Genomic DNA, 14,568 nt, shown 5'->3' with positions numbered 1-14,568 from the left:
TTCTTCCCCTCCCTGTGCTCTAAGACTCTCAAATGGCAGGAATCTTGAAGCCATCCTATGCCGTTCTCCCCTCTTGCGCCACCACCAGCAGCCAAGGTGTTCACAACAGAATGGGGATTGTACTGTCGCCTTCCTTCCCCCCACCCTAGGAGTTCAAGCAATCCCTGGGTGGCAGAGCTCACGGTTGCTGCTGCTTCAACACCTTGTGAACCTCAGGGGGAGGGCAAAAGGCAGTTAGACATGGTACCCAAGCACTTTTCAGCTTTGGGGGCCAGAAGGGAGGCAACAGAAAGGAATGGCAGGAGAGGAGTGAATGAATGGACAGAAAACAGGGAACCTTTGCCCTGTAGTACTGGGGGGAAGGGCTGTGGGAGAAACAAGTGAACTTCAACTGAGAAACTTTGCCTTTTAACTTAATTGATGTTCTATTTCTGCACTTGTGTGTAGTAATAATGATTGAGCAATGCACTGCATCACGGAGGAAAAGATTGCCACTGATTATAGGGCCTGAAGAAATAAAATAAAAAATATTTGGGGGAGCAGCTAGGTGGAGCAGTGGATAAAGCACTGGCCCTGGATTCAGGAGGACCTGAGTTCAAATCCGGCCTCAGACACTTGACACTTACTAGCTGTGTGACCCTGGGCAAGTCACTTAACCCTCATTGCCCTGCAAAAAAAAAAAAAAAGTATTTGGTCTGACTATAGGAAAATGATACTGGATTATAGACATGGATCTGAATCTCTGAACATCTGTGCACAATCATCACGCTGTAATACCAGAGTTATCAATGTGTCAGATTAGCTGCTATAAATTTTATTTTTATTTGATTATAATAATAAATTCTTCTCATGCACAAGGTCATCCTATATCCTCACTGAAGCAGCCCAGCTGTCCACTTACAACTCTGGAAAAAGAGCCCCCAGTGGTGGTGTACCCAGAAAGTGTTCAGGAAAGTCCAATAGCTAGAAATCTTCTGTCTTGGGTCTTCCTGAGAGAGAAGGGCAGGACCAGATCACCAGGCTCCTGGAGCTGCTCTATAACTGATTTCTGGAGCCAGTAGAAAACATGGCAGGCCCAAGTGGTCTGACGCCTCGTGTCCCCACAGCGCCTTTTCTGCAACACTACAACTTCCTCCCTTCCTTTGGTTCATCCCTTACCTGTATAGCTGCTGGAAGGAAGTGAACTCTCCGGTCCCCCATTTTGGTCTGGAGCTCCTTCTGCCACCGTCACTGTCACTGCCACTTCCTCTTTCTCCTCCTTTTCCCTGATCTCAGGTACTTCCTTTTGTAGCTGTTCCATGGCTGATCACCCCTCAGTGCCACGCCTGCCGGCCCTGTCATAGTTCTGGCATCATCTGTATGTGTTCACAGGTGGACCTCTACAGGGGGCTTCCTGTTAGCCTGGGGACAGGAAAAAGGGAAACAAGGTTACCTACCAAAAGCAGGGCAGGGGGAATAACCAGGGGTCCATTCTCAGGAGACTGTGCCCCAACTCTCAGGAATGCCAGAGAGAGGAAGAACAGAGGCAGGACCAGAGAGTCCTCTCGAACTTCTCCCCATGGTTAGCATGCCCTCCTCTCATACTCTGTCATCCCTGCCTGCTGGTGGGGGACTGTGGGATTTAGAATAGCTTCACTGGCCAGAAGGAATCTATTCATTAGCTTAGGAAGCCAGCCCCTTTCTCCTTCTGCCTTTTCAGAAGCACCTTCCTCATCCATCAAACTGGGAAAGTCAAGTCTCTACAGAGTTCAATTTAATGTGAGAGTGAAAGTCTCATGGAATCATTTGCTTTCCAGGGATCAAGGGCAGGCATTTCAAAGGATGAATACAGGGCTTGGGGCCTCATAATCCCATATCCTGAGAAGAAGAATTTGTGGGATTCAGGGTCATGATAATTATTTCAACCTATTACACACACACACACACACACACACACACACACACACACACACACACGGGGCAATAAGGGTTAAGTGACTTGCCCAGGGCCACACAACTAATAAGTGTCTGAGGCTGGATTTGAACTCAGGTCCTTCTGAATCCAGGGCTGATGCTTTATCTACTGCACCACCTAGCTGCCCCCTAATTTTTTTTTTAAGTTCATCAGGAGATTTGGAAACAAAATTGTCTTTATGACCAGCCTGTGAGGAAGGTAATGTAAGCATTATTAACCCCATTTGACAGATGAGAAAAAAATAAGCTCAAAGAGAAATAAGTGTAAGAACCAGGATTTTACCAAGTCTCTCCCAACCCCAACTGAAGTATTTCTTCTTCACTAAGCTCTCTCTCCACCTGGATACTCAAAAAGACAGGAAGTTCAAGTTTCTCAAGAGAAACTATAAGAAATGACAAGCAGGATGATTCTAGAAAAGCCTGGAAAAACTTGTATGAACTGATGTCTTGTGAAGCGAGCAGAACCAAGAGAACATTGTGTACAGAGACGGCAATAATGTTTGATGAAGACCTTTGAAAGATTTAACTATTTTCAAAAATACAATGATCCAAGACAATCCCAAAGGACTATTGATGCAACATCCACCTCCAAAGAAAGAACTGATATTGATGGAACACACATTGAAGCATGGTATTTTCCCCTTTCTTTCATTTTTTCCCCTTTTATTCAAGTTTTCTTATATACAAAATTACTAATATGGTAATGTTTTACATAAATCGTACATGTATAGCCTATATCTGATTGCCTACCACTTTAGGGAGGGGAGGGAGGGAATGAGGGATAAAAATTGGAACCCAAAACTATAAATAAAAATAAAATAAAAAGGAGGAACCTATCCTTCATCCCAATTGAACAAGTACCATTGACAGACATTGCTCTGAAGCCAGAAAGGGGGAGGGGGAGCAGGCAGGCAGTTAGAAAGAAGAGAGAAGGCATAGTCCTCATGTGAGAAAGAATGGAGAATACTGTTAGGTACAAATCATTAGCTGCAAAGCTGATCAGGATGGTGAGAGGTGGTCATTTTTGAAGAATCTAGAAAAAGAGCTAGAAAACAAGAATTTATCAGTTTATACTATAGAGTCCAATACTTGATTTTTTATTTTTTCTAAAGAGGGCTTTATGGTTTACTCACAACATTGTTGAGGCAAGTTGTACACTACTATGACCTTTTTTACAGAACTGAGGAAAAAAAAGATGACTTGCCTACAGTCATATATATAAGTATCAGAACTAATATTTGAACCCAAATCTTTCTGAGTCTAAGGTTAAGCCCTTTCCACAAAAAGGAAATTATAGAAATATGGAACAAAAGTTATTAGATCATTACAAAGGTGTACTCCTGAAGTGGAACTGTGTAGTTCACCAGATTTTATCATAGTCTAAATGAAATATCCCTCAAGACCATTCCCATCCCTTTGTTCCAATTTCCCGATGGTTTTCTAATTACTAATTTAGTTTCCCAAGTATCTTGATACTGGAGAAGAGGACACTGAATATCGGGCTCAGGTATACTGGTTCCTGCAAAGTTACACTCCCCACTTTCACTTCATTTCTTTTTTATTTGTATTTTTTTTTATACTTCCAACTTTCAACCACCATCACTTAAGTAAATTAATAAACTGGTTTTATGATTTAGAACAAAATTTCTTGTGAGTTTGGCTGGTGTGAATCAGCTCTCTAAGCTAATGAGCATCACCCCAGGTGAGCTTATTTAATAAGCTAGATTTTCAGAACCTGCAAACCTGAGGGTCAGACTTCAGGACAGTGATAATCCTGAGGTTCAGCTACTTCTAACAAAGCCCAGTCTAAAAAAGCCATTACCCACCTTTATTATAAAGACAAGAGGTTAGCAGGTCTGACCACTGTTGTCAAACTCAAATAGAAACAAATCCCTGTTGGCCTCACTCACATATTGATTTAGAAAACCACAAATTTACATTCTATCTATGTTATACTGTATTTTTATTTACTTTGTTAAACATTCCCCAATTACATTTTAATCTAGTTTGGGCTTCACTCTGGAGTTTTGCCCAGCCCACGAGTTTGATGCCTCTGATCTAGATGACCTTGCTAGAGTATTGAGCATATTGGCAAGAACATCATTTGGGTATGGCCTTAAAATTCATGCTTAGTTTTAATTTGATCTGAGATTACTCTGAAAAGAAACCAAAGAACCAGAATTGAGACGCAAGAAAATTTTTTCTGTCTTGGGTGGGATGCACTGGAAGTGGGAGATGCCTCTGAGAAAGTTGTTGTAGTAAGCCAGGTGTGAAATAACTGGAGCATGAACTTGGGCAGTGGTTGTAGAATTGGAAAGGAATAATTTGAGAAATGTAATGAGGAAGAAGAAAACTGATAGGTACAGGCAGCAGCCTGGATGTGGGGCATGAACAAAGACGACTTAGAATGCCGATGTTTATGCGAGGCAGGGATGACAGTGAGACAGTGAAGCTGGGATGAGGGTAGAAATAATCACCTGGTCTTTAGATCATTTTCAGAGGCAGGTGTTGGTAGACATCTAATGTCTGTTACACGGACATCTAAATGCCTGGTACACAGGTAAGGAAGGCTTGAAGAGGTTGAGGAACCTGGGCTGGACATAAAGATTGAACATACTGCATACAACAGGTGATCGAAAAATAAGTAAATGAGATCCAGGAAGACACAGCGGGTATAGGGGGCTAAAATCACGGCTCCCACCCAGGACTTAGCCTGATGAGGCAGCCACAGTTAAAAGACCTTTAAGAGCTCCTATTTTAAAGAATCACAAAGTATCTTGTAAACGTCAGCTTGCTATATATTTCAGGGCAATGGCTCCATCTGTGCTTAGCTTTGTGGTGGGAAACCAGTCCAGCTCCAGATCCCGGAGTGATTCTGGGGCTCTTCACTGAGTTTTGGCTCAGTGCCAGGACTGTGAAAGCCTGTTTTCCCCTCCAGATGTGGGTGTTTGCTCCAGTGGCGCTTCCTTGAAGCCTCTAGCACAAATGGGGAGGTGGCTTCAGTCTGGTGGACAAAAACCCACAGACCTTGGGTTGCTTAACACTTATATTTAACTGTTGTGTTGCAACCAATGTCTGGGTTTTGCCAAAAGCCATTCATTTTTATATTCTCCACCAAGCACCGATCTACAGACAATGGCAATGGAAAACCAAGGCAAAATGAAGTGTACACTCTTGAAAGTATCTCCGGCTTGCTGAGCCTGGGGTTGGGGGTGGGGAGAGAGGAAGACAACCTGGACAAAGTCCCTCAAACTACACAGGAACCCGATCCAAAGCCTATGTTTTCCTAGGTATCCCATCCTCCCTTTCCCACAACTGAACCCCTCCCTCCACTTCCTCTTCTCAGCACACTCACCAAAAATAACAGGCCCTTGCACAAGCTTCAGAAGAGCATGACTGAAAAAGCCTCAGTTGCTGCTGCCTCCCACGAGGTCTCAGCAGTGACTGCACCTCCATCTCCTTCTTCTGGTTCAAGTTTCTACGCCCTCTCCCTGCCCCATAGCACCACTTGGTAGTCTGGTATCTCCTGATCATGCAAGCCACACCCCCAGCAGTGGCTCCCTCCCTCTCTAAGCGTCAGTTACTGGCCTGGGAGGACAGACTGAGGGCTACCAGGCGGCCTGTCAGAACAGAGAGTGAATTCTCCAAGGAAGGAATTTCCTGCAAAACAAACTCCCAGGCTGCCCCATTCCCCAAATACAATGAGGAATGAGAAGAACCACTGCTCTGGCCCAAGTTTCTGCCTCGCCTTTGCGTATGCTATTCTTTATGCCTACAATTTCTCCTAGTTTCTTACCCCCTTCCCCTTTTTTCCCCTAGTTGAATTCTTTTGTTTTTGTTTTTAGTGAGGCAATTGGGGTTAAGTGACTTGCCCAGGGTCACACAGTTAGTGTTAAGTGTCTGAGGCTGGATTTGAACTCAGGTACTCCTGACTCCAGGGCCGGTGCTCTATCCACTGCACCACCTAGCTACCCCTCCCTAGTAGAATTCATTAAAGTCCCATTCAAAATTGTGAGAAATTAATTCTCTCTCTTATATTTAATAACTAATTATTGAATCAAGAGAAGGTTTTTCCCCTTTTCTATTTCCTCATCCAGAAATCAACCAGTGTGGGAAATCTTTCTTGGAGATTTACCCAGGCCAAGATCTAATCAGACAGTAAAAGAAATTCTAAGTTTGGGTTAATGTGTGTATTCCTGCTCATTGTGTTTGCTCAGACAGGTCGGGGGAAAATGTTGATTCTCCCTATTATCAAGACAGGTGATATGGAAATTGATGTCTTTTGAACCAAGATTTGAATGGTTTGAGTTGAGAGTCCACCTCCCATTGTATTGACCAATCAGAGTTGCACCTCTGGGGAACACCTACTCTTTGAAGGGCATATAAATCATGAGCCTAGCACCATTAGGTATTTTTGGTCTAAGAGAGACAGCCAAATGAGTACCCTTTTATTAATAATGTGCTGGTCTTATTAGTAAAATGATTAAATTACCCAGGAACTATGTCTCTTGAACATTTTTTGTTTTGTTTTGGGTTTTTTTTGCGGGGCAATTGGGGTTAAGTGACTTGCCCAGGGTCACACAGCTAGTAAGTATTAAGTGTCTGAGGCCGGATTTGAACTCAGGTACTCCTGACTCCAGGCCGGTGCTCTATCCACTGCGCCACCTAGCTGCCCCCTCTCGAACATTTTTAATCACCACAAAATCCCAACCTCTCCTATGAAATCTTCCCTGACCTCCCAGTTGGCAATAACCTTCCTCCTCTTGGCCCTCACACAGCACTGTTTACATAATATTCTATACTATTTTTATTACAATTATGTATAACATGTCACATCCCTCTATTGAACTCTAAAGGTCCCTGAGGGAAGGGACTTGATCTTATCTAAACTTTTTTTTTTTTTTGGGCAGGGCATTGAGGGTTAAGTGACTTGCCCAGTGTCACACAGCTGGTGTCAAGTGTCTGAGGCTGGATTTGAACTCAGGTCCTCCTGAATACGAGGCCAGTGCTTTATCCACCGCGCCACCTAGCTGCCCCTTATCTAAACTTTGTATCTTCTTAAAGCCTAGCCATGTTCCACATATAGAATAAATTTCACAAAAATTTGTCGAAAAAACAAAATATTGGCTGTTGGAGGAGCTTTGGGAAAGCTGGGACGCTAATCCACTGTTGGTGGAGTTGTGAAAAGATCCAACCATTCTTGAGAGCAATGTGGAACTGTGCCCAAAGGGCTATAGAACTGTGCATACCCTTTGATCCAGCAATACCACTGCTAGGTTTATATCCCAAAGATATCCCCCAAAAGAGAAAAATACCTATTTGCACAAAAATAGCTATAGTGGCCCTTTTTGTGGTGGCTAAGAATTGGAAATCAAAGGAATGCCCATCAATTGGTGAATGGTTAAAGGAGCTGTGGTATATGGTGATGGAATATTATTGTGCTATAAGAAATGACAAGCAGGATGATTTCAGAAAGGCCTGGAAAGACTTATATGAACTGATATATATCGAAGAGAGCAGAACCAAGAGAATATTGTGTACAGAGACAGCAATACTGTTTGATGAAGAACTGTGAAAGACTTAACTATTCTCAACAATACAATAATCCAAGATAATCTCAAAGGACTAATGATGAAGCATACTATCCACCTCCAAAGAAAGAACTGATATTGATGGAACACAGACTGAAGCATGCTATTTTTTCCTTTCTTTCATTTTTTCTTCAAGTTTTCATATACAAAATGACTAATATGGTAATGTTTTACATAATCATAAATAAATATCTGTCAAATGAACCTGACCTTCAAATCCTCTGAATGCTGTGAAGGCAGATAAACATCATAGACACAGATCCCCCAAAATGCTCACTTATGCTACAGAGGGAAGCTGCAAAGATTCTCTTCCTTGCTCCTATCACATTCCACCTGGAATCCTACCTATTCATATATATCATTATCCTCCCCCTCCTACCTCCATCTCCCAATTAGGCTGTAAACGTCTTTTTTTTTTTTGGTGTGTGTGTGTGTGTGTGTGTGTGGCAATTGGGGTTAAGTGACTGGCCCAGGGTCACACAGCTAGTAAATGTTAAGTGTCTGAGGCCAGATTTGAACTCAGGTCCTCCTGACTCCAGGGCTGGTGCTCTATCTACCGTACCACCTAGCTGCCCCTGGCTGTAAGCTTCTTGAGGGCTAGAAGTACTGTTTTTCACCCTGGTATCTGTTGCTGAATCCTGCCTCAGAGATTTACTATCTTTGTGACAGTAGGAAAGCAACAACCTTTCTGGATTTCTGTAAAATAAGGGAGTTGGACCACCTGACCAGGTCTCTTCCAGCTCTGCATTTCAGATCCTATAAATTGGCAAAGCCTAAAGTGAAGAGCCCCAGTGCCAGAGAGAGTAGGTAAACACAGGTGTGCAAGCACACACACAAACAAGACTCTTCCTGACTAAGAGAGCACAGAGCCAATGGCTGAGTTGGCTCCTTCCATTCAGGGCCAGCCCACCTCACCTCAGGCAGCTCAGTAACCTTCCCGCATCTGGCACACCCAATACTGTGAAGCAGGAAGCACAGCTTCCCAGCTCCCCATGGGCAAGCTGCAGACGGAAGAAGAGTATAGCCTGAGCCTGCTAGGGGAGGGAGGCCAGCGATGAATGAATGCAAGGAGAGAGCAATACAATGTGTCAGCATTACAGGTCCTGCCAAAACGTGTCCCAGGGTTTCCGGGGAGGGAACTCTACCCCCAGGCATTTGTTTGGGGCTGGCAAGGGGAGTGGTAAGCCCTGGCCTTTCCAGTACTAAACGTCTGAGGAGAGTTTGGCACCCCTGGGAGAAAAGAATAAGCTTCAGGGTCTCATGGGGAGAGTTTAGTACCAAGGAGTGAACACCTATCAGATATAAGGCAGTATGGAATGGGGTCGGGGAAGAACACATAAAGGAAGACTACATGGAGAAGGCAGGAGAGAGATGAACTGGGCCCTCAAGGATATGTTGAATATCCATCCAGGGAGAAGTGGGAAGGCATCCAAGGCAGGAGGGACAGCAGCTGGAGTGGCACGGAGAGAGATGAGCTGAAGTCCTATTTTAATATCAGTCAAAAGACCTGTTTGGCCAGAATGGAGGCTCAGGTTAGGACAGTGGGAGGTAGGCTGGATTAGGGAGAAGGATATGGTCTTGGTTCCAAGTTTTGTGTGACAGGGTCTAGAATTAATTAAATTCCTATTTATTATAAGTGCCGACTACTTGCAAGATTCTACGTTAGGCACTTGGGAGTATGAAGGTAAAATAAGACACAGTTTAAGGAGCTTATAGTTAAAAGTGGATGAAGCATGAGATGTGCACCAAAATTTAGACAAGGCACAATGCAAAGATCAAAGGAGAGGTCCAGACACTACTAAGAGAAACGTGGGATGGAAGGTATCACTTACAGCAACAGAGGTAGTCCCCGAGGAAAGGGAAAGCCTTTAAGTGATGATGAGGCATGAGGTACACGTGAGCAAAAGTTTGGATTAAGAGGGGGCAGCACAAGAAGTCCAGGTGGCAGCAACACAATGTGTGAAAGAAAGGAGAATGAGCCTCCTTTGCAGGTTGGAGCCAGATTGTATAGGGCCTTGAATGCCAGGATCAGTCATTTATGCCACATTCAGTAGTCAATGGGGAGCCAAAGGTTTCTGATTACAAGAGTCTGACAATTCTTTTTTTTTTGGGGGGGGAGGGCCAATGAGGGTTAAGTGACTTGCCCAGGGTCACACAACTAGTAAGTGTAAAGTGTCTGAGGCCAGATTTTGAACTCAGGTCCTCCTGAATCTAGGGCTGGTGTTTTATCTACTGCATCACCTAGCTGCCCTCATCTGATTACAACAGTAATGTAATATAGCAGTGTTGTGATGGGAGCACTCTTATGGGCACCACCAAACTGCCAGTCCAAGTAGGGAGGCAGAAATGACAACATCCAGCAATCTGGACTGGCTAAGCATGCTTCAGAGATGGTTGGGAGGTGGGAGGGAGATTTTCACTTCATTGATGAAGGTATTTTTCATCCATGCAGGACTTGCTTATCTTAGCTGTAGGTAACAGCTAATATTCATATGTATAACCTGATCACGGTGTTTTTATACATGGTCTTTCATTGTGAAATATGAATTGCATTTTAAAGGGGAAACTGAGGCTCAGGAAGATGAAGTAACTGCTCATGGTTACATGGAGTCAGGACTGTGACTTGAACCCAGGTCTCTCTGAACTGCTGCCTCTCTCGACAGATGCTCAAGTCAAGGACTTCAACTCAGGTGACCAAAGAGATGATAGATTCCTTTCCTCCCTGTGAGTCGAAGTAACCAGTCAGGAATCTCATCAAGAGCAAAGTTTTTCTTCTGGAGTAGGATTTCAATTCTTCCCTGCATAAGTTACTCTCTACTACCTCCCCTTGAAGTTGATTTGGTCACTGGTACTTTTTTCCTTAACCCAGTCCAGCTCAATGGGTGTCCTCCAGCTTTGGTGAAGAGATGAAGGAGGGGTGGCTGATACTCTCTGAGGAGGCAGCACCAGACTCATATTCCCATAGGCTCTTTGTTCCCTTCCCCCTCTTTCTTTCAATCATTAAACCAAGACACTAGACCCAGCAGCTTCCATCTAAGAAATGTGTCCTAGTTTTTCCAGGCCAATGACTCTAGAGTGCTCTCTTCTCTGTACGTGCCAAACCAGGTCAGTATCCTGCCATCTTATCAGAGGCACACGGTGCCTGTGACCTTTCTACATTCAGGATGAGTCCATACCAATGTGGTTACATAACTACTCCCAATACTCTGGAAGCTCACACTATGTAATACTGGAAGTAAATCCAGAGAGGCTACAGAATATCAGAAGATTTAGAGTTGGAACCATCATTTAACCCATTTTACAGATGAAATCTTGAGGTCCAGAGAGGGAAAGTAACTTGCCTCAAATGATAATCAATATGCACATACTGTTTTAGAGTCTAAAAAAGGCTTTGCATAAATTATCTCATGTGAGCTTCCCAATGACCCCAAAAAGGGAGGTTACAGATAGGGAAACTGAGGCTCAGAGAAGGGACTTGCCCGTGGTCACAAAGGTAGTCAGTCAGTCAGTAGCAGAACCCAGGTGCCTCTGACTCTAGGTAAGGCACTATCTCCACTACACCACACTGCCTTTTTCTCCCCCCATCCAGGGCAAAAACTTGACTTCTAGACTAAAGATGAAACACGAGAAAGCCCATGAAGAAAAGATCAGTCTGGATAAAGGAGAATTCTCTGTAGAGGTGAGTGAAGAGCTCTACTCAGTGATTTAAAGAAGCCCCAAATGGTCTTGATGGTCAACTGCACCCCCAGAAAGGCTGCTTCCCACCTTGTCCTGCGATAGCTGAAGGAGCATATCTTTGTCTTCATTCTACAGCACCGAATCCTCACATGCAAACAGTACAACATTCATCCTCAATACCTTGTCATGGCTAAGCCTACCTTCCTGGGGCCCTGACAGAGAAGTCTAAGCCATCACAGAACTGCAGTCATCTTTTTCTGGGAGGGGCGGAGTGGAAGATAAGACACATCAATACCCAACTCAGGATGAAATGGATGAGCCAAGACACAGAATCTGGATGAGTTAGCAGCCAGATTTGGCCCTTGTGCTGCATGGAGTAAGCCACTGGCTCATGTGTCTTCTGGAGGGAGGTGGATAGACACAGAGGTTGCTTACATGTTGAAGAGCCAGCTGGAGTAATGTCACTTCTGGTAGGTTTGTGAGGCTTAGACAGCCATGCAATGAATTCTGGGATCTGAAAAAGGGCAGAGGTGATTCAGTGAGAGGAGATAGGTATCCATTCCCAGGGATGGAAGCGAGAACAACACAAGGTTTCTTCCTACAGGAAACTGGAAGGGGTTTCTGTTTGGGGAGGGAGGATTACACCATAATGTAGGCTTCCCCTTTTCAGATACCTCCACCTATCCCTGGAGGCTATCTTCCCCCTTTGGGCGTCTTCTTGCTTTCAACTAGGAAGCATTTTAAAAAAATAATTCATCACTGACTTCATTAACTGTCCCTTTCCCCTAATCTCCCAAAGGAAGAGAGTAAAAGTTATTAAAAACAAAAAACAAAAAAACCACAATCCTTTTCCACAGGTGTAGTCTCAGTTATATTTGTTTTAGATGGGAGTTCCCTTAAGACAGATATGTAGTAGACTTGTTGTTATGAGAGCTTCTTCCATTGTACCTGGCATTAGTTAGACCCTGACTAGATTCCTGTGCCTCAGTACTAAAGAGGGATAAAGGAAACAACTTATGGATATTGGGGCAACGGGGGTGGGCAGATATAGAGATGTGTCAAAGAGCTGGGGAACCAGAAGTCTGAGTAAAGTATAAAGAAATCAGGGCATTTCTGTTAAGAAAAGAGAAGGTTGAGGAAGATTTTTTTTTTTAACACAGGAGAAATAAATGCTAGATCTGGAATTTCTTTTTCTGGAATGTTTGAAAATGGACTGAAGTATTACTTTTCAGTGATGATTTTGGGGGGGGGGAATGAGGGTTAAGTGACTTGCCCAGGGTCACACAGCTAGTAAGTGTCAAGTGTCTGAGGCTGGATTTGAACTCAGATCCTCCTAAATCCAGGGTTAGTGCTTTATCCACTGCGCCACCTAGCTGCCCCTGGTGCCCCAGTTCTTAGAGGATATGATGCTGACAATAATCTCACATTTCCTCTCAGGGCTCTCCAGCTGATGCCAGCTGTGTTCAAGAAAGAAGCTACAATTGGAAAATCACAGACTCATAAAATTTCAGAATCAGAGGGGAACTCAAAAGCTTCTCTAGGTCAAACTCAATCCTGGAAAAAAAAATCCCCACAAAAGCCCACATGACAAGTGGTCGCCTAGTCCCTTGAAGACCTTTAGTGAGGAGGAAGCTGTATCTCTGGAGGCAGCCTACTCTACCTTAGGATAGCTTCCAGCTCTAGGACATTCCCCCCCCCCCCTCCATGTTAAGCTTAAATCTGGCTCTTTTCCAACTTTTCCCATGACTTCTCCACAGGACAGCTCCTCCAGCACTCACAGACAGCTAGCAGGCTCTTCCATTCTCTTTTTGAGCTCAATGCCTCCAGTTCTTTCACCTGATCCCCATATGGCATGGACTCACAGCTCTTCACCATCCTCATTTCCCTCTACTGCACATTCTCCCAGTTTCCAGCCTATCACTGTCCTTCCTAAACTCTGTCGCCCAGAACTGAACATGCTCCTCCTCTTGTGTGTGGTCTGACCAGGGTAAAGTACAGCGGAGCCAACAGCTCCACCTCCCTTGACACAGCCCAAGATCACGGTGGAATTTTTGGCATGAGATAATTTTTGACTTACACTGAATTTGTACTCCACCAAACCCCAGATGTTTTTTTTTTCCCAGACAAACTGCTGTTCATACCTCCCTCTGCCATCCTGTACTTGTACAGTTATTTGTTTGGTTTTTGACCCAAGTTAAAGGGTTGGGGAATCAAAAGTGTGAGGAAAGGATAAAGACAGTGGAGAATTTAAGCTCTTCTTTATCCTTATAATTAAATTCTATTTTATTAGCTTCAGCCCAATGCTCTGGCCAGTCAAGATCTTTTGGGATGCCAGTTTTGTCACTGAGTGTACTAACTATCCTTCCCAACTTTGTGTCAGTAGCAAATGTGATCAGGATGGAGTCCATACCATTATACAAATATTGTTAAAAATGCTAAACAGTATGGGGCTGAACAGATTCCACTCCACTGCAGGTCTACTTCTAAGATGACATCGAGTCATTAAATACCATTCTCTGAGTCCAGCCGTTTATTTAGTTCTAAATCCAATGAAGGCTCTGGCTATCTGTGACCCACTTACTTATTCCTCATGTTTGCACTGAGCAGTCAGTAGGCTGGGGTGTGGAGAAGGGGTCAGTAGGCCCCCGTTAGAAGAGATGTCATTCAACCTAACTAATGAGAAGATATTTTGCATAACTGCACACGTATGACTTATACTGAATTGCTGGATTTCATAGGGAGGGTCGAGGAGGGAGGGAGGAAGAAAATTTAGAATGAAATTTTTTAAAAAATCAATGTGAAAAGTAATGATGACCAGGAGGAGTTCAGAGAAACCTGGAAGGACTTACATGAACTGATGCTGACTGAGAGGAGCAGAACCAGGAGAACACTGTACATAGTAACAGCAACATCGTGTGATGAAAAATGGTGATAGACTTGGCTCTTTTTAAGCAATGCAATGGTCCAAAACAATTTAAAAGAACTTCATGATAGAAAATGTTCTCAACTTCCAGAAAAAAGAATTGTGGTTTATGAATGCAGATTGAACCATACTGTTTCTACTTTTGGGCTGTTTTTTTGTTTTTTGTTTGGTTTTTCCCCCTTCTTTTTTGAGGTTTCTCCCTTGTGCTCTGATTCCTCTTTCACAATATGAATAACGCAGAAATAAGTTTAATGTGATTGCACATATATAACCTATATTAGATTGCTTTCTGTCTTGGGGAGGAGGGATAGAAGAGAGTGTAGGAGAAAAATTTGGAACTAAAAATCCTATGAAAACAAATGTTGAAAACTATCCTTATCTGTAACTGGAAAATAATAAAATACTAAAATTTTTTTAAAAAGA

At 43.6% G+C, this 14,568-nt stretch overlaps 1 protein-coding gene across 14 annotated transcripts in view; it reads right to left on the bottom strand.

The window, feature by feature from the left end:
• The window catches only part of PPARD (peroxisome proliferator activated receptor delta), an 81,147-nt gene that overhangs the window by 15,609 nt on the left and 50,970 nt on the right, over positions 1 to 14,568 (bottom strand). For 12 of the 14 annotated variants that reach the window (XM_044003896.1, XM_044003910.1, XM_044003897.1 and 9 more), the window contains one exon: positions 1,159 to 1,401. In XM_044003896.1, the coding sequence (XP_043859831.1) occupies positions 1,159 to 1,300 (142 nt within the window). In that variant the 5' untranslated portion in view covers positions 1,301 to 1,401. Of the gene's footprint in view, positions 1 to 1,158; positions 1,402 to 5,308; positions 5,443 to 11,657; positions 11,734 to 14,568 lie in introns of those variants that run through there. The other 2 variants (XM_044003908.1, XM_044003907.1) reach the window with 2 other exon arrangements.

This window comes from Dromiciops gliroides, chromosome 4 (assembly GCF_019393635.1).
Source record: "Dromiciops gliroides isolate mDroGli1 chromosome 4, mDroGli1.pri, whole genome shotgun sequence".
NCBI classification, from domain to species: Eukaryota; Metazoa; Chordata; class Mammalia; order Microbiotheria; family Microbiotheriidae; genus Dromiciops; species Dromiciops gliroides.
The sequence above is the reverse complement of the archived record's forward strand: the minus strand, read 5'-3'. Positions and strand labels throughout refer to the sequence as shown.